This window comes from Kwoniella europaea, chromosome 2, assembly GCF_036810445.1.
Source record: "Kwoniella europaea PYCC6329 chromosome 2, complete sequence".
NCBI classification, from domain to species: domain Eukaryota; kingdom Fungi; phylum Basidiomycota; class Tremellomycetes; order Tremellales; family Cryptococcaceae; genus Kwoniella; species Kwoniella europaea.
Window position 1 is genome coordinate 1,805,971 of NC_089488.1, and position 23,687 is coordinate 1,829,657.

A 23,687-nucleotide genomic window follows, 5' to 3' on the forward strand; every position below is an offset into this window, starting at 1 on the left:
CCAAAGCAGCTTTACCCAGCCTGTCTAAAAAATCCCTGATGATCCATCGCCCAAGATGCCTCCTTACTTCTACCATATTCACACTGACTATCCTCTTATCCAGATTGTACACCGGTTTCCGATTCCCACTTTCGAATCTTCTACATGCCATGCTTTTATGTGTTCTCTCGCACGCGTGGAATCGAGTTGAATGGGCATTTGTGGCAGTGCACATGAGAGGGCGTGGATCGGTCTCGATGGCTGTATGGATGGATCGCTTGTACCGGTCGACGTGTACCTGTTCAGTTGTATAGGCCATGGAGAAGTCAGCTTCATATTATGGACACTCGTAGTGGGGTAAGCTCACAGACTCGTTGAAGAATCTGGCTACTTCCTTGACAACATATTCCCACCTGCAGAAAGGTTTCGTCAGCTAACGCTGCAGCCCGTGGGATTATATACGTCGACGCTGGCTCACCTGAAACACCAAGTATCGAGGAAGAAAACAGTATCCTCGGGGAACTGACTCATCTGCTCGACCAGATCCTGAAGTCTGGGTTCCTGTTTCCGAAGTCAGCTGTGTCCTATTTCAGAATATCAAGATGGTAAGCTCACTCTATCAGGGATGTCGCCTGTTCCCAAGCTATATCAAGGATTGTCAGCTCAGAATCATCGTGTATTTTTCAATAGCTCACACAGTAGCTGAGCATTGGGTGTCGGTCTCAAGGGATGCGGGTGGGGAAGGGAGGAGGGTGGATGGCGAGGAAGGGAGGAAACAATCTGCTCTGATCGTGGAGAACTCGAGGAGGAGGTCCGTCTGTATGGGATATCAGCTGTGGCTATCTTCCATGAGCATTGGCGAGTGAGCTCACTGTATATACCAGCCATTGTGACTCGTTGATCAGACTGTATTGTACCGTACCACACCGGTATTGTTCATAGAAGGGAAGAAGAGGAGGGAGTGCAGCTGGGTGGACGATCCGAGTGGAGGTGGTCTATATATGCAGTACCCATTTAAGTACAGACATGACCGTGCCTGTGGGTCATACGAGTGATGCAGTGACGCGACGTCACTTTACCTCTTGTCCCTCTTCCCTCTTCAGTTGCCAGTTGCCAGTCGCAGATCCTTGGCTGGACTGGATCGTCATCACCCATACCCAATATCCATATCCTACCTCGCGAGATCGCAGCATTCATCTATCCCCATCTCATCTACTCACCCATTCCATATCACTCCATATCTTCATACCACATCACACCACCTCAGATGCCGAGCATCTTGTCCCGATTCAAACGATCTCCTTCCACTTCCTCAACCACATCCGAAGGTGAACTCATCGCCGATAAGCTCAGCGGGACAGAGGACGACTATCAAGCAGAATTTCACAATCGCAGTATCAGTAACAGTATCGGTGGATCCTCAGGTGCAGGTGCAAGTGGCAGCTTATTCGTAGAGAATTTCGATAATACCTCAACCAGTGGAGGATCACCAATCAAAAGGCATATCACACCTAGTCCAAGGAACAAACCTTCTCCGCTTACCGTCCCACCAAGCAGTAATAGTAAAAATCATCAACCGCTAGGAACACCGAAACTAGTGTTGACTGAAGAAGGATCCAATTCACCTAGAAGTTTCAGTAGTTCTCCAGTGGTAACTAGTCCAACGTCAACACGTTCGAGGAATCGTCCAAATCTAGGTCTAGGGTTGAGTGATACTTTTTCACAAGTGAGTTTGACCTTTCCACCAAATCATCGCATATCTCATGACATCTCACGAGCCAACCAATATCTGTACTTGATTTCATAGGATATATCAGAAGACGATCTAGAGACGCCAACGGCATACGACAATTCATTTACAGGCATTTCCAAAATGTCCTTACCAGTCATTGCACCGCCCGTCGACTCTTCCCCAAGGGCAAGATCAGGATCGATCATCTCATCCAACGGTGGAGGAGGTAGATCTCGTACTGGATCGGTACTATCCAAAAATAAAGATATGATCTCACCACCCTTATCGCCTAATGCATTACAACCTGTGGATTCTCGTCAGACCAGCGCGAGCAAGAAATCCATCACCTCAAAGAAGAAGAAAAGGACCAAATCCATCACCTCCAATTCAGGTATTGCAGCAGCATTAGCAAAAGGTGGTTTACACCTTGCTCATCCTGGTTCTGGAACTGCCCTAACACCCGAAGAAAGCGGCACAAAGAAATCCAAAAGAGGTTCTCTCATACATAGGAGAAGCCCATTCTTAACCACCAAAAGGGACGATGGTGATATGGATGATGATGCAAGTAATGGTAACACAGAAGATTATGATGGTGAAGAAGGTGGCTTCGACGTAGATGAATTCGATGAGGATGATGACTCGGATAGTGATTTGGATGATGATCTGCCAGTCACTGGATTTGCTGTGGCAAGTAATAGGAGAAACGCAGATTTCCATACCTTGTTTCCGTCAATTGACGAAGGTGATTATTTGATTGAGGGTGAGTGACCAACTGATCTTACAATATACGATCATTCCCTCTTAATATTGTGTCATATACATGCATACGCTAATCACAAGTTTGGATTAGACTACGGCTGTGCTTTATCAAAGGATATCTTGTTACAAGGAAGGCTATACGTATCGGAGAATCATCTATGTTTTCATGCCAATATCTTAGGCTGGGTGACTGATGTGAGTAGATCAAAGCGATAGGGTGATTTTACACAGCCCTGATCGATTGCTTATGCCTGACATCACCCCCCACCCTACCAGGTCGTCGTGGCTTTCGCGGACATCCGGACAATCGAGAAGAAAATGACCGCGTTGGTCATTCCCAATGCTATCCAAGTATCTACAAGTAACGCAAAGGTGTGTCTTATCTTTTCCGTTGTTGTAGATCAATCATGATATGATGTTAACGCTTACACATCATAATGATCAGTATACATTTGCCTCTCTCATCGCTAGAGATTCGACATACGACGTCATGATGAACATCTGGCGACTATGTAATCCCAATGCAGTCATGTCTAGTGTATCTCTAGCCAATACGAACAATATCGGTTCAAGACCAGGTTCAGTTGTCGGAGATGAAGACGCTCCTGCAGCCGGTGGTGGTGCATCGGGAGCAGGGGCAACGGCAAAAGGACACGCACCTACACAGTGTGCGTGTGGCAAGGAAGGAAAACATTACAATGAGACTGCTTTGGAAACCACTTTCCCATCTACACCGGAGAAGATATACGAGTTGATGTTTAATAGCGCATGGTTTAAGAATTTCCTGAGTGACAATCAGAAGTTGAGAGGTGAGTTTTTCCAGATTTCCTTTGGAGGTTCACTACATGCCACCTCGCTGGGAACTATTCTTTCCGAATATAGTAAGACTGGGCTGATATCGCATGTTCCCTTCATCAGATATCGAATGCTCCGAATGGCGCCCTATTTCCTCATCCGACTCCCTCCTCACTCGCTCCACATCATATATCAAACCACTCAACGGGTCGATTGGCCCAAAACAGACCAAATGTCATATCACGGATGAACATGAACATCTAGATTTCGACGATTACATATCCCTCATCACCACTACCAAGACACCCGATGTTCCCTCCGGAGGAGTGTTCAGCGTCAAGACGAGGACGTGTTTGATGTGGGCAGGGAGGAACAGCACGAAAGTAGTGGTTACTACTACCGTTGAATGGACGGGGAAGAGTTGGGTAAAGGGTGAGTAATGGTTCACTTCGCTTCTTCTCATCCACCTGGACTTTGTAGATGTCAAATATATCATATCTCTCAATTTCCTCTTTCCATACTCTATTATACGGCACTATCCTCATTCCCCTTTACCCAACGTACTGACACATTGGTATTTCACAGGTATCATCGAGAAATCAGCTATCGAAGGTCAAAAGACATATCACGACGATCTCGAAACGGGTATGAGACAATATATCAAAGAGAACTCTAGCGAGTTCGCAGTAGAGGGAGGCGCAGGGGATGAAGAGGTCGAAGCGGCCAGTGCAGAGGGACAAGAATCCAAAGAGAATCAAAAGGAAACCGAAGCTTCTGCTTATGCTAATGAAAATAAGAGAAAGAGGAAAGATGAAGATATGGGATTATTACAATCTGGATTCGATTCTTTGATCTCAGGTATCAAATCGATCTTCTCAGGTATAAAAGGTATAGGAGAAAGTGTGGAGGATTTATTGTCAGATACACCATTCAAAATTCGAAATTTGATGGGCGTCTTGATCGTTTTATTGGTTATCTCCAATATATGGACTTATTATTCCATCGATAGAAGTGCAATAAAAGAAAGAAGATATAAGAAATTAGGTGGACCCAGTGGCACGAATGAAGGAATCAAAGATATTGAAGATGTTGTTAGAAGAGTTTTGCAAGGTAGAAGAGAGATTGGATCGCCAAAGGAGGAAGTAAACGAGTTGATTAGGGTTCTGGATGATGTGGAAATTAGGGTGAATAAGTTGAGAGGCGATGTGAAGAACGTTCAATTGAATTTGGATGATGTCGATTAGTCTTCATGAATCAATTCTATTCGTTTGTCCTTGTCCTTTGTTGGGATAGATGTTAGTGGGTTTTCATCTCAGTTGTTATTTTTTATATTTAGGTGTTGGTCATAGGATTCACAATGTACAGTACTGTTCCAGTTAGACTCACATACATACATGAATTTACTCTGTTTGCCAAACAATGCATTCGCTAAACATCGGTTCATCGATTGACAGCACAAGCACAGTACAATATCCCATAAGAATTGAAATACAACCACAAAGCTAAGCGTACAGAAAATGTTTTGCATGAATTGCGATAAATAATGACAAAACAACTCTTCTATCACTTCATTGTATCTACAACTGTACATAACTACACCAAAAACAGATATTGGACCTTACATTCCTCAACCTGGAACAAATCCTAATCTCCTGCTCACTCACCATTCCCATAAACTTTCTCACCCCTTAACTCCCTACCAATGAACTCCAACCTCCTCTCCCAACCTTCAACCTCACCCAACTGCCTCTCTATCTCCTCAATCTCATGATCGAGCTCCTTCTTCTCCTCGGCACTGGTAGAATTCAAAGTGGTAAGTTGCCATCCGTGTGCTGCCAGGGGAGTAGACGGAGTCTGAGGTGCAGTCAGGCCCGTAAGATTCGTCGTGGACGCTACGGGTGTACGAGTGAGGGGTGTTGAAGAGGTATGATGCGATGTGGGATCACCTAGTCTGAGATGTCGATTGTGATATTTCAATAATGATGGTCGGTGGCTAAGACAGACAAGCAATGATGAGTTGCCTAGACTCTTTCCACACTTGTGGTCACTCACGAAATGGTCACGAGCGTAATGCCTAGACTCTTGGCATGTTCATACATCAATCCTTCGACGTCACTCGATACCGCCGATGTACATTCGTCGAGAATGGCGTAGGTAGGTCGATGATAGCTGACACAGATCACTCAGTCAGATTGGCTTTGAGTCACATTGAATCAATGAAAAGCAAACTCACAACAATCTTGCCATTCCCATCTGAGCCATCAACGTTAGCTTCAAATATACATCACCCTACAGCCTTAGAGCGCCAACTCACTCTTTGTTTCTCACCACCACTGACCAATGAAACCTCATTAGCCCGATGATAAACGCTCCGAGGCCATCGCACTCACGACAAAACATCTTTCCATTCCTTCCTCGTCTCCCAGCCACCCTCTCTTGAAGGGAGATACTCCAGATGAACATGTTTGAGTATACTCATCAGCTCCGCATCTGTCCTTCCCCGGGATTTCATCTCAGCATAAGTATGGGGACTATACACATAACGTTCGATGTCAGCTCTTAAAATCAACAACTTGATAGAGTAGCTTACTATATGACCCTAAGAGATTTATTGATGATCAGCTATGTTGGTTGTCCATAAATGTTTATTCGAACTCACTGGTCTCGTAAACTCCCAATACTGAGGTAAGGTCTCTGAGGCAAGAAGAATATCCCTCCTTCGCCGTGAACCGGTCGTTCCAGCAGTCCCGACCAAGTAGGCCACAGCTGAGCGACGATTCGAGCGATTGAAGTTTTTCCCACACCGCTGCCGAAGGAAGTAAGTAAGCTGTATCTTGTTTTCCGGAGAATCATCTGGAGAAGACAACTTACTTAGGCCCAGTGATCAAGGTATGTTCACCCTGTTCCACCCTCATATCCAAGCTATGTATCAACTCTTCTCCACCTCTTTCGGCACCTGCTGCTCCCCCGGCGGGAGCTACGATCGGTACACCTCGAATCAAGAGATGTTTAGGTCCGATGATGACTCTCCCGTGGACGTTTGACAGATCATAGAATGGCTAAACGATGGAAATGAGCTTTCTGAGCATGATACCGCTGATAAGGAAGCTCACCTGATCTTCCTCTAGACTTGCTGGTCTAGGATTTTCAGGATATATATTATTGTTCAGAGAATGGAGAGAAGACAACAAAGCGTATACTCTGGAGGTATAACCTGATAACTCGGCTAGATCTTTACCGGAGTACATGAGTCGACCACCAGCATCTGCCAAAGATAGTAGAAGTCGTCTGTTGGAGACGTAACCTATATGTAACAGAGGTTATGAATCAGCTTTTATTATAGCCGCAAGATCGAAGAGAACTGACTTTCTGTCCTCTCCGCGACTTCGTGGTGTAGTTCTTGTCCAGTATGGGAATGCGTAGCTTGAAGAGCCTTGGTAGCCGCTGGGAACAATATAGGTAAAGACATAAGGCAGTAACCACATGCTGACCAGAAGTACTTTATGACGAAATCTTCGGTCATTCTTTTGTACATGGACCTCAGTCAGCTCGTGTTACGGACAGATTCGTCTACGAAATGAGCTGCTCACCCGTAGGGTATCCTTGCCTGAATGTCAGATAGGTCAGTCTGAATCCCTCTTTGTAAGGACGTCATCGAAAACCCACCTTGAACACCGTATGAACATGCTTCGCCAGCTTCCCATACGCTGCAAGCAGTATACCTTTCTCCCGCTTGCCTCCATTGTAGAACCTGTGACTGCGGTCAGTATGCCTATCCACCAACTGGCTTGTAAATCAAGCTTACGCAACTTCTTCACCATCCCTTCCAATCCTTCCTAATCCCGCTCTATATTCTCCCTCAAGTCTAGCTTCAGTAGCGGCCATTCTACCGAACGCAGGCGTAGCTTTCTTGAGAACCCAAGCTGTGAAGCCGTAGTTTGCAAATAGACCGATAGTTCCCATCGGTCCAAGAGATGCAGCGAGCTGAGAGGTGAAGATCAATAGGTCGAGAGCAGGTTTACCTATATTTCCGCTGTACAAGAGTATCATCCCATCAGCTTATGGGTCGAATCAAGCTTTCATTACGCAGCTGAGCTTACTATAGAGCGGCAAGAGAGTCACAAAATCTTGCTACATCTGTTGTGATGAACCTACGTCGGGTCTCTTCAGCAAAAACAGTCCACAGCTTGAAGTTAAGATAAGCTTACTGATCAGCGGTACCAGCAGCAGCTTCATTTGCTCCCCCACTACCTCCTCCACTTTGTCCATTCTTCCTCTGCTCCGATGGGACTGCTACACCGAGCCCCAAGCCGAATTTGTAATAATTCAAATTATCGTTGCTATCGGCATCGGTCTCAGTCAGCTGGCACTCGTAGTTGGATCTGAAGAGTTGACTCAACGTACAGATACAAATCATGGATATAACGAGTGAGGTTTGTCCTAAATGCCAAAGCGAGTTTCCTTTCAAGGTATCGAATCTGAAAGGAAAAGGGTCAGCTTGAGTCTGGAATCTGTCCGCAAAGCTCTAGCTGATGATGACTGACCATGGAGTTGGTGTATGTACTTGGAATAGCTAATGCGAACCACCATCCCAGTCCTCGCATGAACCCAGCTCCATTGGCAGATACCTTCATTAAATATGAGCGGTTAGCTTGGTGTCTTTCCTTGAGAAGAATGAAGGTACGTACCAAATCTCTCACTATCCTTCCGTCTAGCCTTGCCACCATCACACTCAGGACCGTTCTAGAAAGCAAGAAGAAAGTGTGTAAGACCAGTAGGAAAGCTTCTTTACCCGTTTTACTATATCACATTCCCAAATTCAATCAGCTGAGCTCCTCCGCTGAACTATAGAAGAAGTGTAATAACAGCTGACTGACCTTGGGAAAGCCACTCTAAGAACTGCAATTAACATTTTCCAAAATTGCTTGTTCACTCCTAGCTTTTCTCCCGGATCGAGAGGTGGGAAAGAAGGTAAGTGAGAAGCGTATAATTCTGATGAAGTGGGTGTAATCCTGACTTTGGATATTCGTCCGAGATGAGGTACAAGCAGAGTACGAGAGCCGGATGGGTCAGGAATGTACTATAACGATGTCATCATCAGCTGTTGATACCGTGCGCGAAGGTAATGGTCGAGAAAGCTGACCAGATCGACCAATTTCTTTTCCAACGCTGGGGTGTTCCTACAAACCTCATGTGATGGTAAGCTACTGGTCGATTCTGTCTCACTGATAGCTCACAAAGGCGTTTCGATCTCTCTCCTTTTCTTCTCCGCCCTCCTTGCTGCTCTATCTTCCTTCCATCGCCGCAGAGTAGACGACGCATTGAGAGGTACTGATCTTGCCAACAGGGCTGAAATGAGGACGATGATGAGGGCTTGGCGTCGACGCGCTGAGAGGGTTGAGAGAGGTGATCTCGGAACTGAGGGGATGGTATTGGGTATGGAGACTGCCATGGCGCTGTGGTCTCATCAGTGAATATATGTTGGTGTCATTGATAAGTAATGGAGCTAAGCTGAAGGGATGTTGGTGAAAGGTGAATGGTGATTTTGATATCTACGACTAATCGCTTTGAATGGGAATGGAGTGATGCCCGGTTATATGGTGGTGCGGTGATTAACCGGAGTGACGAGTGACGAGTGACGCATGGACCTCTGATTGCCATGTGCCACTGCAGTGAGGGGTGACTGTTGACATGAAAGCCAAGGACGCATTGACCATCTCTCTCAGCAGGAAATGCTGGTCTTCCTCACAGTCTGACTATTTCTCGACAGACTGCATCACCTCCGTATCAACTCTCGACGATAGACGACAACAAACATCTCACGTAGCACATAATGATCGACAAGGAAACAACCCCAACGGCAAATACCAAACCTGACCTAGCTGCAAAGTACAGAGGAGCATGTGTCGAGGTGAGCTGAGTAGCACTCATAGACTCTACGGAAGATCGTGCTGTTATCTCAGGTGTAGCTGACTGTGAAGTATGGAATCCGCAGGACCTTCAACTCCCACCTGCTTTCTGTCTATCTGAAGATGCACCTATATCACATGCGTTGGAAGCTGCATACGAAAGAGAGTTCGATCAACTGCCGTGAGTGATGCGCATCCTTACACACGAGACATTGAGCAGAATAGTCAGGCTGATGAAGAGAATCACCATGTCGTGTCGTTATTCCATGTAATGCATGGATCCTTCTGCTTATCCCATTCAATCATATCATATCTCGAACATCGTTCATCTCTCATAGAATACTTAACGATCGCCGGAGGCCTATAGGCTACCTACACGTTCCATCACTCAAGCAGAGATTCGAGGCAGGTACGATAAAAGAGGATGATCCAGTGTGTGAGTGTCCCCACACCGTCTCATCGGATTGTAGGATCTCAAGGCTAATGAAATATGAAATAATTCATTGATTAATGGTGGAATAGACAAGTGCATAACTCATTTCCCAATTTCCTCACGCTCTCATCCCTATACCGTCATTCATCCCTTAACCCCTTTAGAAGATCTGGAACAGTTCTTTTGTACTTCGGGAACAGATTTCGCCTTGGGTGGGTCATCCATCCGTCAAGCTTAGCTGCAATTTGCTGATGTCACCTTGCCTTGCGAACAGTGACAGATGTAGAGCGTAAATGGGTGTTGGCAGTGGCCACAAAAGATGATTTGGAGGTAGGTCAATCTGCTTCATCGTAATTTCTTAGTCTGTGAGCAGGAGAAGCTGATATCATTGGTATACATACAGACATTCGTGAAGCGACGAGGGTAATTTATCACAAGAGAGAAGCAGAGAAGGTATATAATATATGTATATCTGGTACTTTATAGTACATGAACTTGTATAATTCAGCCAGCACGTCAGGTGCATGCGTCTTGCATCCTAGATGATGTTGAAATGGTTATTCACCCTGTAGTGTCAACAACCCCTTCTTCTGCTGTAACGGACTGTACACTATTCGAGATGTCAGCCAACTGGATACTCCATATCAAGTCAATACTCACGACTATCAATGAAGCCCACTGTAACTTGATATGTGAATCGCTGTATTCATATTCCTGACTGTGTCTCAGATCCATGGTCAATTGTCCTAATGGAAAATTGTTCTCTATACCCATCCGTCCTATATTGTCCTCCGTTATTCTCACACCTATCCACCAAGGTAAAGATCAATCCCACATCCGCTCGTACTGTTTTTCCTGAGTGATTTGTTATTTCATACCAATTCGAAGTAGTCTGAAATTCTGTGGCACCCTCTGGAATATTTATTGGTAGCATGTTGGTGATAGATCTACAATTGATGTGTGGTTCGGGGTGATGCATCTCATGGTCGTGGTCGTGGTTGTGGTCGTGGTTGTGATCGGTTGATGATGTTGGAGATGACCGAGTGGCATCACCGTGGGAAACTGCAAGTTGAACTGAAAATGATTCCGTTGTATGTCTACAGACTTCCCTTTGGTGCCTTATCATATTGCCTTAGAACTGAAATTTGATGGATGATCAGATCATCCACCTACGCTTCTTATTTTTTTCAGCTTCACGCAACCCATAGCAAGTATATCGATCAAGATGGCTGGTAGACAAGGTGAGCCAACTGACAGGGGATTCTCAAAGATGTATCGAGCTGACATGGTGCGATCACATTTGCAGGTGGTAAAGGTTAGTACGAATAGTCCTTCTTCACGCGACCGGGTCAAGCCCGTATTGTCGTCGATCACTCGATCATTTCACAATTTGGAGTACACGAGTATATCCAGAGACTTGGTTACTATCTAAAGCCATTTTCAACTCAGAAGATAAATCGCAGTTTCCATGGTCATATACAGTCATAGGAGGATATTAACTTCCTGTCATTATCATAGCTAAGCCCCTCAAGGCTCCTAAGAAAGTCACTAAAGAGCTGTAAGTGTGTCATGCGTAGCGATTGTATGGGATTACCGATTACCTATGCTGACTGCCCCTTGTCTCGTTGATTATAGTGACGACGATGATATCGCCTTCAAGGAAAGACAGAAGAGAGAAGCTGCTGAGATGAAAGCTGCTGCTGCGAAGGGTGAGTTATTAGTCTATCTCGACAAACGAAACTAGGGTACACGAGGATTTAGCTAATATAATGAGTGATGGGGTATGATAGCTGGTCAGAAAGGTCCTATGGGAGGAGCAGGTATCAAGAAGTGAGTGGTGCTTCATCTACGTTTTTTAAACCACCACGATCTCTTGTCTTGCTTCAATCTGAACAACCCACCCTTGTCCCCTCTATCTCTGCCCGGCAGTATGAGAGCAAGCATTGCTGACCTTGTATCTCCTTAGATCGGGTAAGAAATAGGCAATCGCATGTCTGTCAGGTGGCGCTGTGGAGGATGGCATGAGCGCGTGGTATCATGGATAGTGAAAGGGATACTCGTACTCTCATGCAGATCACTTTGTATATCACCGCAGATCCATGGCTGTATATTGGACCTGCTTGCCGTTCATTCGTTGGGAAATTGCCAGTTGATGCATGTGTGATTAGCCCAGATCGTTAGCGTATCCATGAGTCTGTATGACTACTGTAGTAAGCTTGTTTAGTATGTATGTTGCATTCAGCATACACTGTACATAGTTGTAATTGTAATATTTCCTAATTTGGGAATAATCGTATCCTTGTCCGTTTGTATTGATTGGCGCACGTACCTCACTCAGCTCATGTTCATATACTAGCATAATACCGCATCAATAAGGTTACCATACTACCACTCTTCGACTTCCCCTCTCTCCCATGACCATATCATACCCATCTATCGCCATACATACCTCGCTAAAGTGACAAGCCAAGCGATTTCACGTCCTCGAACATATTAACAATTGATAAACGACGACGACAGCAACAACAACAACCCAAAACAAAAACAAAGAAACGCGCTTTCCGGCTCTCACGCGTTAACCTACTATCACTACTGGAATTCATTCAGTCAGTCTGATCTTCCTTTGTTCACGCTGTCAACGCCTTTCATTCGCATCTCTCTCATACTAGGCCTGGGTCTTGTACCGTATACAAAGGCCAATCAAACCCACCACACCCCTTGGGAGATCATTGGTATTACGATTGATTTGTTTATACCTTGCTGATTCTACTTCCGACATTATACTATCTCTTGTGTAGCACATCTACCAGCACTCAAGTAATCTACCATTTGAGGAAGATCTCTTCCGCTCGAAGGACGACTCAGCGTAACTTATATATTTGACAGACAAAGACGCCTTTGTCTCAAATCACCTTGCAAAATGTCAACAATGACCATGACATCCACCTCTGGCGGAGGTACCGGTATACCAGGTGGACTAGCTTCACCATCCGGTTCATCTCAATCTCACGCTTCCAAGCGACTCACCAACAGAATGACCAACCGATATTCTGTCAACGCGATGTATTCATTAGCAGCAGAGCAAGACGTAGAATTGGAAGATGAATTGGCAAGAGCTCAAAAGAGATTACGTGATCTGAAATCTCGTATTTCATCTCAATCCAAGAAGAACTTCGTCCTAGAGAGGGATGTCCGTTATTTAGATTCTAGGATTGCGTTGTTGATCCAAAATAGGATGGCGGCAGATGAGAAGAGGGAAGTAGCAGAGACGTTAGAAGAGATAGATGAAGAAAGTGGATTATGGCCAGATGAGAGAAAAATGAATCAATATGCCAATTTGTTTTTCCTCCTTCAATCTGAACCACGACATGTAGCCAGTTTGTGTAGGCTGGTTAGTCTGGCGGAGATAGATACGTTGCTGCAGACGGTCATGTTTACTCTGTATGGGAATCAGTATGAACAGAGGGAGGAACATTTACTTTTGACCATGTTCCAGGTGAGTTCAGCTTCATTATAAGTGCATCGTTCTGACATTGTGGTCAATCCGAGCTAATTGACTTTGATTGTGCAGAGTGTACTTTCCGCTCAATTTGAGACTACCACAGAATTCGGATCATTACTACGAGCCAACACACCCGTATCGAGGATGATGACCACCTACACGCGTAGAGGTCCAGGTCAAAGTTACCTGAAGAGCGTATTGGCAGATAGGATAAACAGTCTGATAGAGCATAAAGATCTGAATTTGGAGATCAACCCTCTGAAGGTGAGTGCACCTATCCATTCAGCTTTCTGTAACCTAGCCTTGTTCGAGTAGGCTTAAGCTGATTATCTTGATGGTACTAGGTATACGAGCAAATGATTCAACAGATAGAGGAAGACACAGGTACACTTCCACCTTCGCTCCCCCGCGGAGTACCTCCAGAAGTAGCAGCTGCCAATGCGGATGTCCAGGCGATAATCGTACCGAGGTTAACAATGTTGATGGAGATCGCGAATACATTCCTGGCGACGATTATAGAAAGTATGGATACGGTGCCGTATGGTATTAGGTGGATATGTAAACAGATCAGGAGTTTGACCAGGGTGAGTACCACCAAAGGAATTGATTAGTGAGGATGAGCTGATAAAGGTTCTTCATATATATCATTCTAGAGAAAATACCCAGATGCTTCCGACGCCAGTATCTGCTCCCTCATCGGCGGCTTCTTCTTCCTCCGATTTATCAACCCTGCTATCGTCACCCCTCAGGCGTACATGCTGGTAGATGGAGTGCCTGCTAAACACCCTAGGAGGACTTTGACCTTGGTGAGTGACTTGTTCTCACTGAAACTGAAAAGCTGATATGTCTTTGTGCTGATCCTTCCATTCAACTAGATTGCCAAGATGCTGCAAAATCTCGCAAACAAGCCAAGTTACGCCAAGGAGCAATACATGATGTCCCTCAACCCATTTGTGGAAAACAATAAGGTCAGAATGAATCAGTTCTTGAATGCCTTGTGTGAAGTAGGAGATTTCTATGAATCATTGGAGGTGAGTTGAGATATGTCTTTCAGGAAAATCACGCGCTCATAAATCACTCTCTCAGCTCGATCAGTATATGGCTTTGTCGAAGAAGGATCTGCAGATCAACATCACTCTGAATGAATTGTATAACACCCACTCACTGCTCATGCAGCATATGGAGGTGTTGGTGAGTGATTTTGTCAAATAGGTGATATTTGGAATTGCTAATTCGCCGCCCAGTCGCCAAACGAAAAGCACCACCTGCGTATACTACTCGACGATCTAGGTGCTGCACCGGGGCAAGTCCCACGTAAAGAGAATCGATCGATCGAGCTACCCTTATACTCCCGATGGGAGACTCCAATCCAGGACCTATCGACAGCCTTGATGTCAGATAGTGTAACGCAGAACGACATCAATTATATGGAAGCTAAATCCATTTTCGTCCAATTACTTCGTTCGATGCCTCAGTTAGCCGATAAACGACCCATTGACTTACCAGGATTGGCCGAGCGAGCGGCCACGTCCAAAGATCCCGTGCTGGTCCGTAGAGGTATAAAGGTGCAAGCTTTGTTGAGTGAATTGGAAAGTGCAGGCGTAGTCGACGTGTCGGACAATTACAAGATCATTCAAGATGAAGTAGCAGCCGAGATGGTACATTTGGGCAACACCAAAGAGAAGGTCGTGCTCGAAACGAGATCCCTCGAAGCTGTCTATAAGACCATATGCGATCATAACAACTACCTCAGATCGCAATTGGAACAATATAAAGCGTATTTGCAAAATGTCAGATTGACAAGTTCGAAGGAGAAGGGAGCGAGTTCAGGGGGTGTAGGAGTCGTCACGGTTAATGGAAAGGAAAAGAAACAAGTTAAGAACCAGGTACTTGGGCCTTACAGGTTTACGCATACGCAATTTGAGAAAGAGGGGATAATTATGGAAAGCAATGTACCAGAGAATCGGTGAGTCTTCGTCCGCAACGAAAAGAACCTGTACCAATGGCCCAAAAGAATCATAAATGTGATACAGAGACATCATCTGTTCATTCCCTTCGTTAGTCCTTGAACTTTGCTGATGTTGATTTCTTTCATTTGTAGTCGAGTAAATATTTACTTCAACATCACCTCTCCTACTCCCGGAACATTCATAATAGCCCTTCATTTCAAGGGACGAGAAAAACCCATATTGGAGATGGATTTGAAGATTGACGACTTGCTGGAAAAGCAAAAAGATCAACAGGCAATGTTGGATCTAGAATACGTACAGTTAAACGTACCGAAAGTGTTGGCGTTGTTTAACAAGGTGAGTAATGCCAAGCAGTCTGAAGTGGCTATGAGAAATCAGGATATATCGATAGATGTAAAGCTGATATCTGTACGAAATTTTGTTTTAGTTGTTCTCGAAACGAAGATAATTTCGATATCACTTATAGTCTGAAACTCATCATAAAATAGAATTTCCCCCTGATCTTGGCTATTTTGCTATAATACTCATTTTCTTCCGGGTATCATTTACGTGTCTTTGTCATTCAATACCCTTTTCAGAATCTATCTTATATACCCCATGACTCTCAGCGATATATACCCATTACTACCTTTGTTCCTGCTCGGATGTCGTTGTTCTTCTCGTCTCTTTTTGGTATTTGGTATATGAATCATCTCCTGAACTGGCTCTTGGAAATGCAGCTTTATATTTATAGTCTACCTTGATATGAACTCTTGTCGTACTTAATCGATTAGTCATGCTGAAACACAAATAGAGTCAGAGCATGATCTGAATCTATCACACGCATCTTCAATGCAGGGATTCAATGGAAAGCTACCGTGCATATGCGACCCAGACGGACTTATCCTCGCCGAAGTGAATGTATGAGATTGTTAAAGAGAACTCGAGGTTGGAGTTCGAAGGATGATTCTGTATGCATCTATTTTCTGCTTTTCTCTGTAGGGTGAAATGCTGACAACATCTCCCTTAATTCTCAGAAGGCTAGAAAGTGGATTGAGAGAGATATTCATGTAAATGTTAGGTTGTAGTCATGAAATGCATGTTGTGGCGGCTTTGAAATGGCCCAAACTTTCTTCGTCTTATAATACAGTATACATGAAGCCCAGACGTATATCCTGGCGAGAGTGAAGACATGATGCGCCAGAGATGCATCATATACGATCAAGGGATGTCAGGAGATGACGTGGATTTCTTCGTGAGATCACTACGCTATCATTCCTAAGCATCGTCCTACTCTCAGATCACCTTGCATGGGCATATATACCACTCTGACATGCTCTTATATCTCAGTCTCTTATCCTATCATCACTCTCAAGAACCGTCATTAGAACGCTCCTCTAGCAACCTTCTTTCATCCCTCGCCCTTCCCCTTGTATCTCCACCAATCTCTTCTGCTTCGGGTTTCCCTGAGAGAATTATCCCATAAATGGTTATCTCAGGTTTTTCATCCCGCTTGTATGTATCCCCCTTTAGTCACGTTGTAGTACGTACGATTATACGGTTGTGGGCTCTCTTAACCTGTCGCCTTTATGGTCAGGGAGAGCAGCTAGGCGTGCATGCATGTCTTGGCTCGGTCGGGAGGTGGTTGGGGTGGGAAACATCCTAGCTACTAGTGCACTCGAAGCAGAAGAAACGAGGTAAATTCAACATGTTGATTGATGTGATGCCACATTGGCTTTTGAGTTATTGTCGACTTATATCTGACTTTTCTTCACTCAACTGATCGATGTCATATCATCTCGCACAGGCACCATAATCCGATCAGAACCCACGCATACCCCTTCAATCCAACGACACAGCCTATTTATCATTTTACAAGATACATCCAACCACCTCTGCAACTTTGTTTCCCTCATCTACATTTCATCTTTCTCGTATCATACTCTTATTCGACATATTCACTCAATCTTACTACCGTAAGACAAAAGTCAGAATGGTAGATCCTCCGTTCTGGTTCTTTCTCTTCAACACCATTTACCGAAACTCTGCGTATCTTCTCAACTTCAATCCAAATCACTCGATACTCGGTATGTTGTGGACCATTTGTCAAGGCTTAGCCTTCTTGTCTGTCATTCTCCTCGTACATTCGGTGTCACTCGTCCTGGATACCGATCTGGTGTTTGCTGTTCCTTCCATTTGGCCGACCTCAACGACACAATCGCGTTCACCCAATCTACCGCTTCTACCATTTTCTATGACTTGGCATCAATCCGGTTGTGAAAGGTATGAAGGTGCGAAGTCAGTCAGTTTTGAATTTTCTGTTGGTAGTAAAGTCTCACTGACTCGCATCAGGACCCTACGATCCATCGCGTGTTTGATATTCGGTATGCATCATACTGCACAAGATGCCAGTACTTTGTTGGCAGATGATACAAGTCTTTCCAAGCAGATTATGGGTGAGAAATTGATACTTTGTACCGCAAAGGTGAGCTGACGAGATGCACCAAGTTATCGGTATCGATGGCAAATTGAGTCTCATCACGATTTCTGCCGCTCAATTCAATTCAAAACTCTCACGGTATCCGATCTGATCACCGAATGGACCAGAACCTGCAATATCAAGCTCTCAGGGCTGAATTCCAAGTAGGTAGATCCTGCTCGCCACAATGCCGACCCAATACAACATACAGAAATGCTGATGGATTAAAGTGACCAATTCTAACTTACCGTCAACGGAGGAATCATGAACCCATCGGGTGAATTGACCCAGTCCAATTCTTCTTCCTTTGTGTTCTCAGCTGGAATTGGTCTATATCTACTACTACTATCACTGGTCACCTTTTGCTCTGCTCGAACATCAGTCTGTGGTATCTTCTTTTGGTGGAATGCTTGAGACGAAGTGGCGAGACGGTTGAGACCACTACCGGAGGGAAGGTTCAGATTTTTCTCGGTTAGAGTTTTGTGACCGGCAAAGAAGGGATGAATCTGGTACACAATCAGCTTGGTAGTCACCCCACTGATCCCTCGTGATCGGATTCTGGATCCGAGTTCGAGTTGGCGGAAGGTTCATCATCAGAATCTGAGGGCTGGGAAGGTTCTGAGGCAGATGAGGTAGAAGAATCCTTTGAGATGAGTGAGTTAGTCATGTATCACTCTGTTCATCGTTACTAATACTATTACGTTGGGTTTAGCAACCAATTTCCCGTCTACGCCACGTAAAATGGTGAAGACAAGAACCGGAAGGAAGGTTCATCCTAGCCCGCACAAGGACGCATCACCCAGGAAGCTGTTCAAACCACAAGCTACCTATACGAGGTGTTTTTCCGAAGAAACGGTGAGGTCTAGCTCTATATGTTTAGATATATGTGTTAATATCAGCACTTCGTGAACAGCCGGAGTCCTTAATTCGGGTGCATGGTTCTCCTTTTGGTGCTCGCGATGTCATAGAGGTACGTTTCATGAAGCACAATTGAGAGTGCCGCTGAACCTTGACTATTACGACGGTAGGTGTACAGAGTAGGTGACTGGATCCTGATCAGTAGAGAAATTCACTCTAAATGAGCCCTATACTGTATAGGAGGTCAAACGAGCGTGGGAGACATACCTGGACTACCGTTTGGAGCACGGGTCGGAAGCCGAAAGTTTGAGGTTGCTAGAAGTGAATTTGCTTGCCGAATGTAATGTCATAGCTATTGATACCATCGCGATAATAAAAATAGAGTTTCGTGTCGCTCCAAAGAGGTGGTGGTGGAAGAAGGTGGAAACGAAATATGGTAAGGATGCCATCAGGTCAGTAAAATGCCGAGTCGATCGAAGAGCAATATGCAGGTCAGTAGCTGATACTGTATCATATTTTGCTCAGAGACATACGATCGAGACACCAGACCAAGCACTCTGTTTCAATTCAGCAGAAGATTTACACCTTCTTGATAGGAGCAGGTCCATCGGTTGCTCGTCGTGTGTAATAAGATCGTAGGGTAATACAGCAGCATCCAATAGTATTCTATTAAGAATAGAATCCTTCTTGTAACGAATGATCTTTATAATTGCTTCAGCAAGTAACGGGTGCTTCGATGCGTTCTATTTGATACCTTTATCGTATGCAATAGGTCAGATATGTATATACTTCTCCTTTCATCGGTGTGATGTGATATATGCAATACATTTTTGTAGAGGGCACACAAGGTGCGTACACCTCTGAATTTCTTATGGTGTTTTGACTGAAAAAGACATGATTGAATGATGCTTGAACGATGATTGATGATTGATGTATTAAATGAATGAATGAATGAATGAGTGATGATTATTGATACAAAATACAAAGAGAATGATGAGAATGATTAAAAGTCCTGCCGTTGTGATTATAGTATATATCCCAGTCATCCGTATCTAGTAGGGAAGAGCTGAAGATAGATCGGCAGGGATATGGAGATCGTGTCGAGATTTTCTGAAGGCAGGAATGGCTTGGCTGTACAATTACAGGTGTCAATCATATCTCCTTTTCCTCTGAATACAAAGGCATCGTACTCACTCCATCCATTCCGGATGGACCTTCTTCACCCGGAGCACGATCCACCAAACATCGAGTTTATCTTTATACACCTGGAACATGGGTCATCATGACTGACTACCTTGAGATAAATTACTCCACTCACCTGCTCCAGAGCAGACATGTAACGAGAGTCGGGATTACTGCAATTGCCGATCCATGACAGCCATGAATCACGCGCTTCCGGTATGTACAGTATCAACCTAAATTATGACGTTGGTATGTATCCCAATGAGTCTCAGATATGTGATCTGGGATGCGGGTGTACCGTTGCCAGACATCCTCATCCGCTCTGAAATCGATGAAACATTTCGCATGTGCTGAGCTAGACCCCATCGACAAGTATTGGGTCCCGGCGGGTCTAATCCGCAAGTTCGGCTTCGATGGGTTCTTCCCGACGACAAAGAGGTGAGTATATAGCTGGATGTTGACTTTAGCTATACTGTCGTCTGGACTTACCCTTCAGCTTATAGGAACAGCTGAAAGGAACATCAAAACCTGGGACAACCACGAAGTGTTTCCGCTTCTCGGTCGAAAGTGATGGGTTGTGGCGAAGTATGAACTTGACAGAAGCTGTTCTAACCATCAGATTCTGGGGCATTCCGAGTGAGGGTGACACGCGCCGTGAATCATCAACATTACTCCGATCTGATGGCAGTCCGCTAGACATGAGTGTCTAGATGAGCTCCAATCGTCATTCGAACGTAGGTGATCGTTATTACCTCCTTTGAGATTGATCCGCCCTCAATCTCGAGGAACTACACGGTTGGGGAAAGGAGAATATAGCAATACAACACACATATCCGACCTGCTCTCCGCCTTTGCTATCTTACACAGAGAGCTGATCAATCGATCAATCGATTAGATATACCATCAATGAGAATCAATTCATCACGCCAAGCACATACACAGTCAGTATCTTAGGGAGGACACATTTGATCACTGCTTCTAGCGATCTTTGCTGATCGTTCTAGCACAGCCTTCGGATGACTCTTTGATGGTGACCGATGGACAGTCGGATCATCACCCAAGATGACATTGTGTGATTCAGTCCATCAGTCTCTGACTCCCTCCTTCACCATAAACTCCCTGAATACAACTTCGGCTCCACCTCCTTTGGGAGAACAACCCATCACGCCGACGAAACCCTTCGTTGCTTCGCCATCACCGAAGACATTGACTTCTCGAATCATCTCGTCGTTGAGATATACTTTTAATTTCTGTCCTTTGAGAGACAAGGTGAAACGAGAAGTCTTGGAAGGAGGTGGTAGGAGTGACCTGATGAACGATCATGAACACCTCAGTTCTCCTCGTCTTGTCAAAGATTCGATCACCAGGAACTTCAAGCTCACCAATCTGAATACGGGGCAGTTGCTACCACACCTGCCCACAATTTCCCGTTTTCAAACTCCAAGCCTGCTTTGACCCACGTTGTAGGGCCAAGCCTGAGGAGTACAGCAGCTTGATCGCTGATATACGTCAACAACCAGACCTAAAGGTATGTCACGACAACTCACTACTACACATATCCAATGTTGACGTCAATATTCCGCCCAGACGCTATGCAAAGATAGCTAAACTCACTTGCACTTCAGGTTTTACATGCACATCTACACTGATCTCGATACCCTCTTTGCCGATCTCTTGCTCGAAGCCATACATCAATCCGTCCTGACTATCTCTTTCGGGCGTCCTCCACCAGTCTGTACCAGCCTCTGTAGGGAAACGGATCTCCACACCATCTTCAGATATTGTAGGTGCATGCGTAGCTTTGCCCCTCGGCTGCCAGCGCTGATCGTTGAAAGGGATAGACGTCATGATCCTGTGAATAGTAGCCAGAAAGGTCACAAACAGACGTACAAAGCTGACAAGACGTATGTGAAGAGACGTGGGCAGGTGACGTGTAATGGCTGGATCGAGTATCCGGCTAATCGGCTCAATGTGGGCTCGGCTACCTCCAAAACCATCGAGCAACGAAAGGCGTCAGAATCAGAGTTTACGATCACAGATCTTTCATGATGATCATCCAATTTGCGAGACAAGTTCATACACCCCTGTCATTTGTGGGTAAGATCACTTGGAATTTGGGTTGATGAAACAACAGGGATGTAAAGGGAGTGTAAGTTATTTCTTCGTCTCTTCTCTCTTCCTTTTCCACCTGCATCATTCTAGATTCTTACCACTTTCCCTAGACCTGTCCGCAAGTATCAGGACGAGATAGACGGTCCGATGTCTTCGCAATGAGAAAGTATTCCGGCACTGAGAAGGACTACCGACCATCTCCCCCTTGATGTCTCCACTACATAACGAAGCCGCTCTTCCAGGAGGTGCATTACCTCCTCCACCGGTCCCGTTAAATGATGTACCCTATCATAATCAGAAATCCAAAGCAGCTGTGATGTCCCCTCACAAAGAACTCGTTTGTATGGGTTTGGAATTGCAAGGAGGGGCAATTGAGGAGGTGACTTTGGAATGCCTGTGGAAATTGGGATATCGAGATGGTAGATTTACCAAGCTTATTGCTCCATAGAAAGCTGAAAAGATCGATAGCGTCGATCGACCCGATCAAACATCTTCGCGGATGCGTCCCGACAGTCGGCACTACTGTTACAGATACTGCCAACGCCGTGATTACCAGTCTCCACATACCATTCGAGATTGCATACAGCGTGCTCAAGGCCCGGGCGTATGGCGTTCTAGATATTCAAATCACGTCCAGGATTTTCGTCGTTGGTCATACTGTATCGTCCAAAGACCCAATCTACAGATCCGACCGGCCGGTACGAGTCACCTTTTCCGCTCGGCCAAAGAATACACACTCCTGTTGAAGCTGCACTGCGTCTGATGTTCGACGCCTCCTCCCCCGCCTTCCAGCGATAGCTGGAACCCCCTGATGGCAAGACCTTGAATTCAAGATACACGGCTATGATCAGATGCTTAGACCTACAACTGACCACTATCCCGGTCCACAGCCGAGAGACCTCGTTGTTTGGCCTGAGAACCCCCGGTGTTCCCTATCCATGGGTTCTCAATAACACCACCAATCCAGCTGTTCTGAACTTCCAAGTCGAAGCAGTTGACCTGCTCTTTGTTGCCCGATTCCCCCTCGAGATTATCGTCTGAGAGAGGTCATCGAAGAGGCGATGACTAACATTACCAGCACCATAGTGTACTTTTCAAGTCAATGGAGAGGCACCTCAAGCTTCGCCAAGTTAAGCTTGAATGATAATGGCTCCAAGCTCGATCATCAGTTTTTTCGTTATGTTCTCCGCGCAGCACTTCAATGCTGCCCAGGCATCATCCAGGTAAGTTGGGGGTTTTTTTCCGCGCAGGTGGCTCTTTGGTGAGAAATGGCAATTTCCAATCCTTGATTGTGCATACATCGTACCTCCTAGAGCTCACAGAAATTTTCTTGCCAATAGATATTACTTGTAAAGATTGATAAGTTGCTTCGCATGCATGCCTGAATGGTCTTTTTGTGGCGCCATCCTAATTTAACGTTCCCTCGACCAATATCTGGCTGAGGAAGTTTGGATCCAGGTCTACATCTAATCTATGCTGTGCATACATGCATTTGGAGCTAAACCTCAATTTTATGCTAGGATTTTGTGTTTGTGCTCAAAATCTAAACGACAACAAACATCTAGAACATATGAATATCTGATGTATGAGGGATGAAGTTCGACCTTCAGGTCAATACTGCACAAGTGTCCGTGGCCTCCGATTGTACAAAGTGGACTAATGAACATCAACAATTAGGCTGCCAAGCTCCATGTGCGATCAAAGTCCCTGCAATTCGACACCCTCTTCCTTGAGGATTCACTCAAACATCAGGCTGGCCGAACTAGACCCTAATTGAGTTGTATCGACTTACTGGACGAAATGTTACTGGAATCATAAATAACATGCAACCTTCGCCATCACGGGGATCGCTCTTCAGACATGGGCTGGCAGAGGCAGCCAAGATGAAACGAGTAATTCAAAGCATGGCGAGATTCATCAACTGAATGACTACATAACTATTAATGACAAATATCAACTTCACTTGTCCGTTGTGTTGTAAGCTTCTCCTACAAATCC

At 45.1% G+C, this 23,687-nt stretch overlaps 8 protein-coding genes across 8 annotated transcripts; 4 read left to right on the forward strand and 4 right to left on the reverse strand.

Annotated features, from left to right (window-relative positions):
- Nucleotides 1-11: 11 nt before the first annotated feature.
- Nucleotides 12-1,176, reverse strand: V865_007012 (uncharacterized protein; the record flags this gene model as incomplete). Its single annotated transcript, XM_066230768.1, has 7 exons — nucleotides 12-20; nucleotides 89-277; nucleotides 347-392; nucleotides 458-540; nucleotides 595-622; nucleotides 675-796; nucleotides 1,054-1,176. The coding sequence occupies 7 exons, from the start codon at nucleotides 1,174-1,176 to the stop codon at nucleotides 12-14; spliced, it is 600 nt and encodes a 199-aa protein (XP_066086865.1).
- A 70-nt stretch (nucleotides 1,177-1,246) lies between these two features.
- Nucleotides 1,247-4,509, forward strand: V865_007013 (uncharacterized protein; the record flags this gene model as incomplete). The annotated part of the gene is made up of 8 exons (XM_066230769.1): nucleotides 1,247-1,705; nucleotides 1,787-2,282; nucleotides 2,328-2,471; nucleotides 2,562-2,665; nucleotides 2,747-2,842; nucleotides 2,916-3,279; nucleotides 3,389-3,697; nucleotides 3,851-4,509. 8 exons carry the CDS (start codon nucleotides 1,247-1,249, stop codon nucleotides 4,507-4,509), a joined length of 2,631 nt encoding a protein of 876 aa, XP_066086866.1.
- A 412-nt stretch (nucleotides 4,510-4,921) lies between these two features.
- Nucleotides 4,922-8,717, reverse strand: V865_007014 (uncharacterized protein; the record flags this gene model as incomplete). Its single annotated transcript, XM_066230770.1, has 20 exons — nucleotides 4,922-5,258; nucleotides 5,318-5,434; nucleotides 5,499-5,518; nucleotides 5,580-5,598; nucleotides 5,656-5,796; nucleotides 5,925-6,071; nucleotides 6,137-6,324; nucleotides 6,379-6,569; nucleotides 6,632-6,789; nucleotides 6,856-6,872; nucleotides 6,932-7,016; nucleotides 7,071-7,298; nucleotides 7,366-7,416; nucleotides 7,474-7,605; nucleotides 7,670-7,743; nucleotides 7,810-7,893; nucleotides 7,954-8,065; nucleotides 8,143-8,345; nucleotides 8,409-8,445; nucleotides 8,503-8,717. 20 exons carry the CDS (start codon nucleotides 8,715-8,717, stop codon nucleotides 4,922-4,924), a joined length of 2,556 nt encoding a protein of 851 aa, XP_066086867.1.
- Nucleotides 8,718-9,098: 381 nt separating this feature from the next.
- V865_007015 (uncharacterized protein) lies at nucleotides 9,099-10,034 on the forward strand (the record flags this gene model as incomplete). Its single annotated transcript, XM_066230771.1, has 6 exons — nucleotides 9,099-9,176; nucleotides 9,261-9,355; nucleotides 9,513-9,610; nucleotides 9,697-9,819; nucleotides 9,882-9,937; nucleotides 10,011-10,034. 6 exons carry the CDS (start codon nucleotides 9,099-9,101, stop codon nucleotides 10,032-10,034), a joined length of 474 nt encoding a protein of 157 aa, XP_066086868.1.
- A 2,493-nt stretch (nucleotides 10,035-12,527) lies between these two features.
- On the forward strand, nucleotides 12,528-15,527 carry V865_007016 (uncharacterized protein; the record flags this gene model as incomplete). The annotated part of the gene is made up of 9 exons (XM_066230772.1): nucleotides 12,528-13,103; nucleotides 13,179-13,373; nucleotides 13,454-13,693; nucleotides 13,763-13,915; nucleotides 13,985-14,140; nucleotides 14,196-14,300; nucleotides 14,354-15,075; nucleotides 15,211-15,415; nucleotides 15,507-15,527. 9 exons carry the CDS (start codon nucleotides 12,528-12,530, stop codon nucleotides 15,525-15,527), a joined length of 2,373 nt encoding a protein of 790 aa, XP_066086869.1.
- A 2,090-nt stretch (nucleotides 15,528-17,617) lies between these two features.
- V865_007017 (uncharacterized protein) lies at nucleotides 17,618-18,204 on the reverse strand (the record flags this gene model as incomplete). The annotated part of the gene is made up of 3 exons (XM_066230773.1): nucleotides 17,618-17,668; nucleotides 17,786-17,978; nucleotides 18,071-18,204. 3 exons carry the CDS (start codon nucleotides 18,202-18,204, stop codon nucleotides 17,618-17,620), a joined length of 378 nt encoding a protein of 125 aa, XP_066086870.1.
- A 2,458-nt stretch (nucleotides 18,205-20,662) lies between these two features.
- Nucleotides 20,663-21,425, reverse strand: V865_007018 (uncharacterized protein; the record flags this gene model as incomplete). The annotated part of the gene is made up of 3 exons (XM_066230774.1): nucleotides 20,663-20,885; nucleotides 20,960-21,099; nucleotides 21,192-21,425. The coding sequence occupies 3 exons, from the start codon at nucleotides 21,423-21,425 to the stop codon at nucleotides 20,663-20,665; spliced, it is 597 nt and encodes a 198-aa protein (XP_066086871.1).
- Nucleotides 21,426-21,897: 472 nt separating this feature from the next.
- V865_007019 (uncharacterized protein) lies at nucleotides 21,898-22,137 on the forward strand (the record flags this gene model as incomplete). Its single annotated transcript, XM_066230775.1, has 1 exon — nucleotides 21,898-22,137. The coding sequence occupies one exon, from the start codon at nucleotides 21,898-21,900 to the stop codon at nucleotides 22,135-22,137; it is 240 nt and encodes a 79-aa protein (XP_066086872.1).
- Between the last annotated feature and the right edge of the window lie 1,550 nt (nucleotides 22,138-23,687).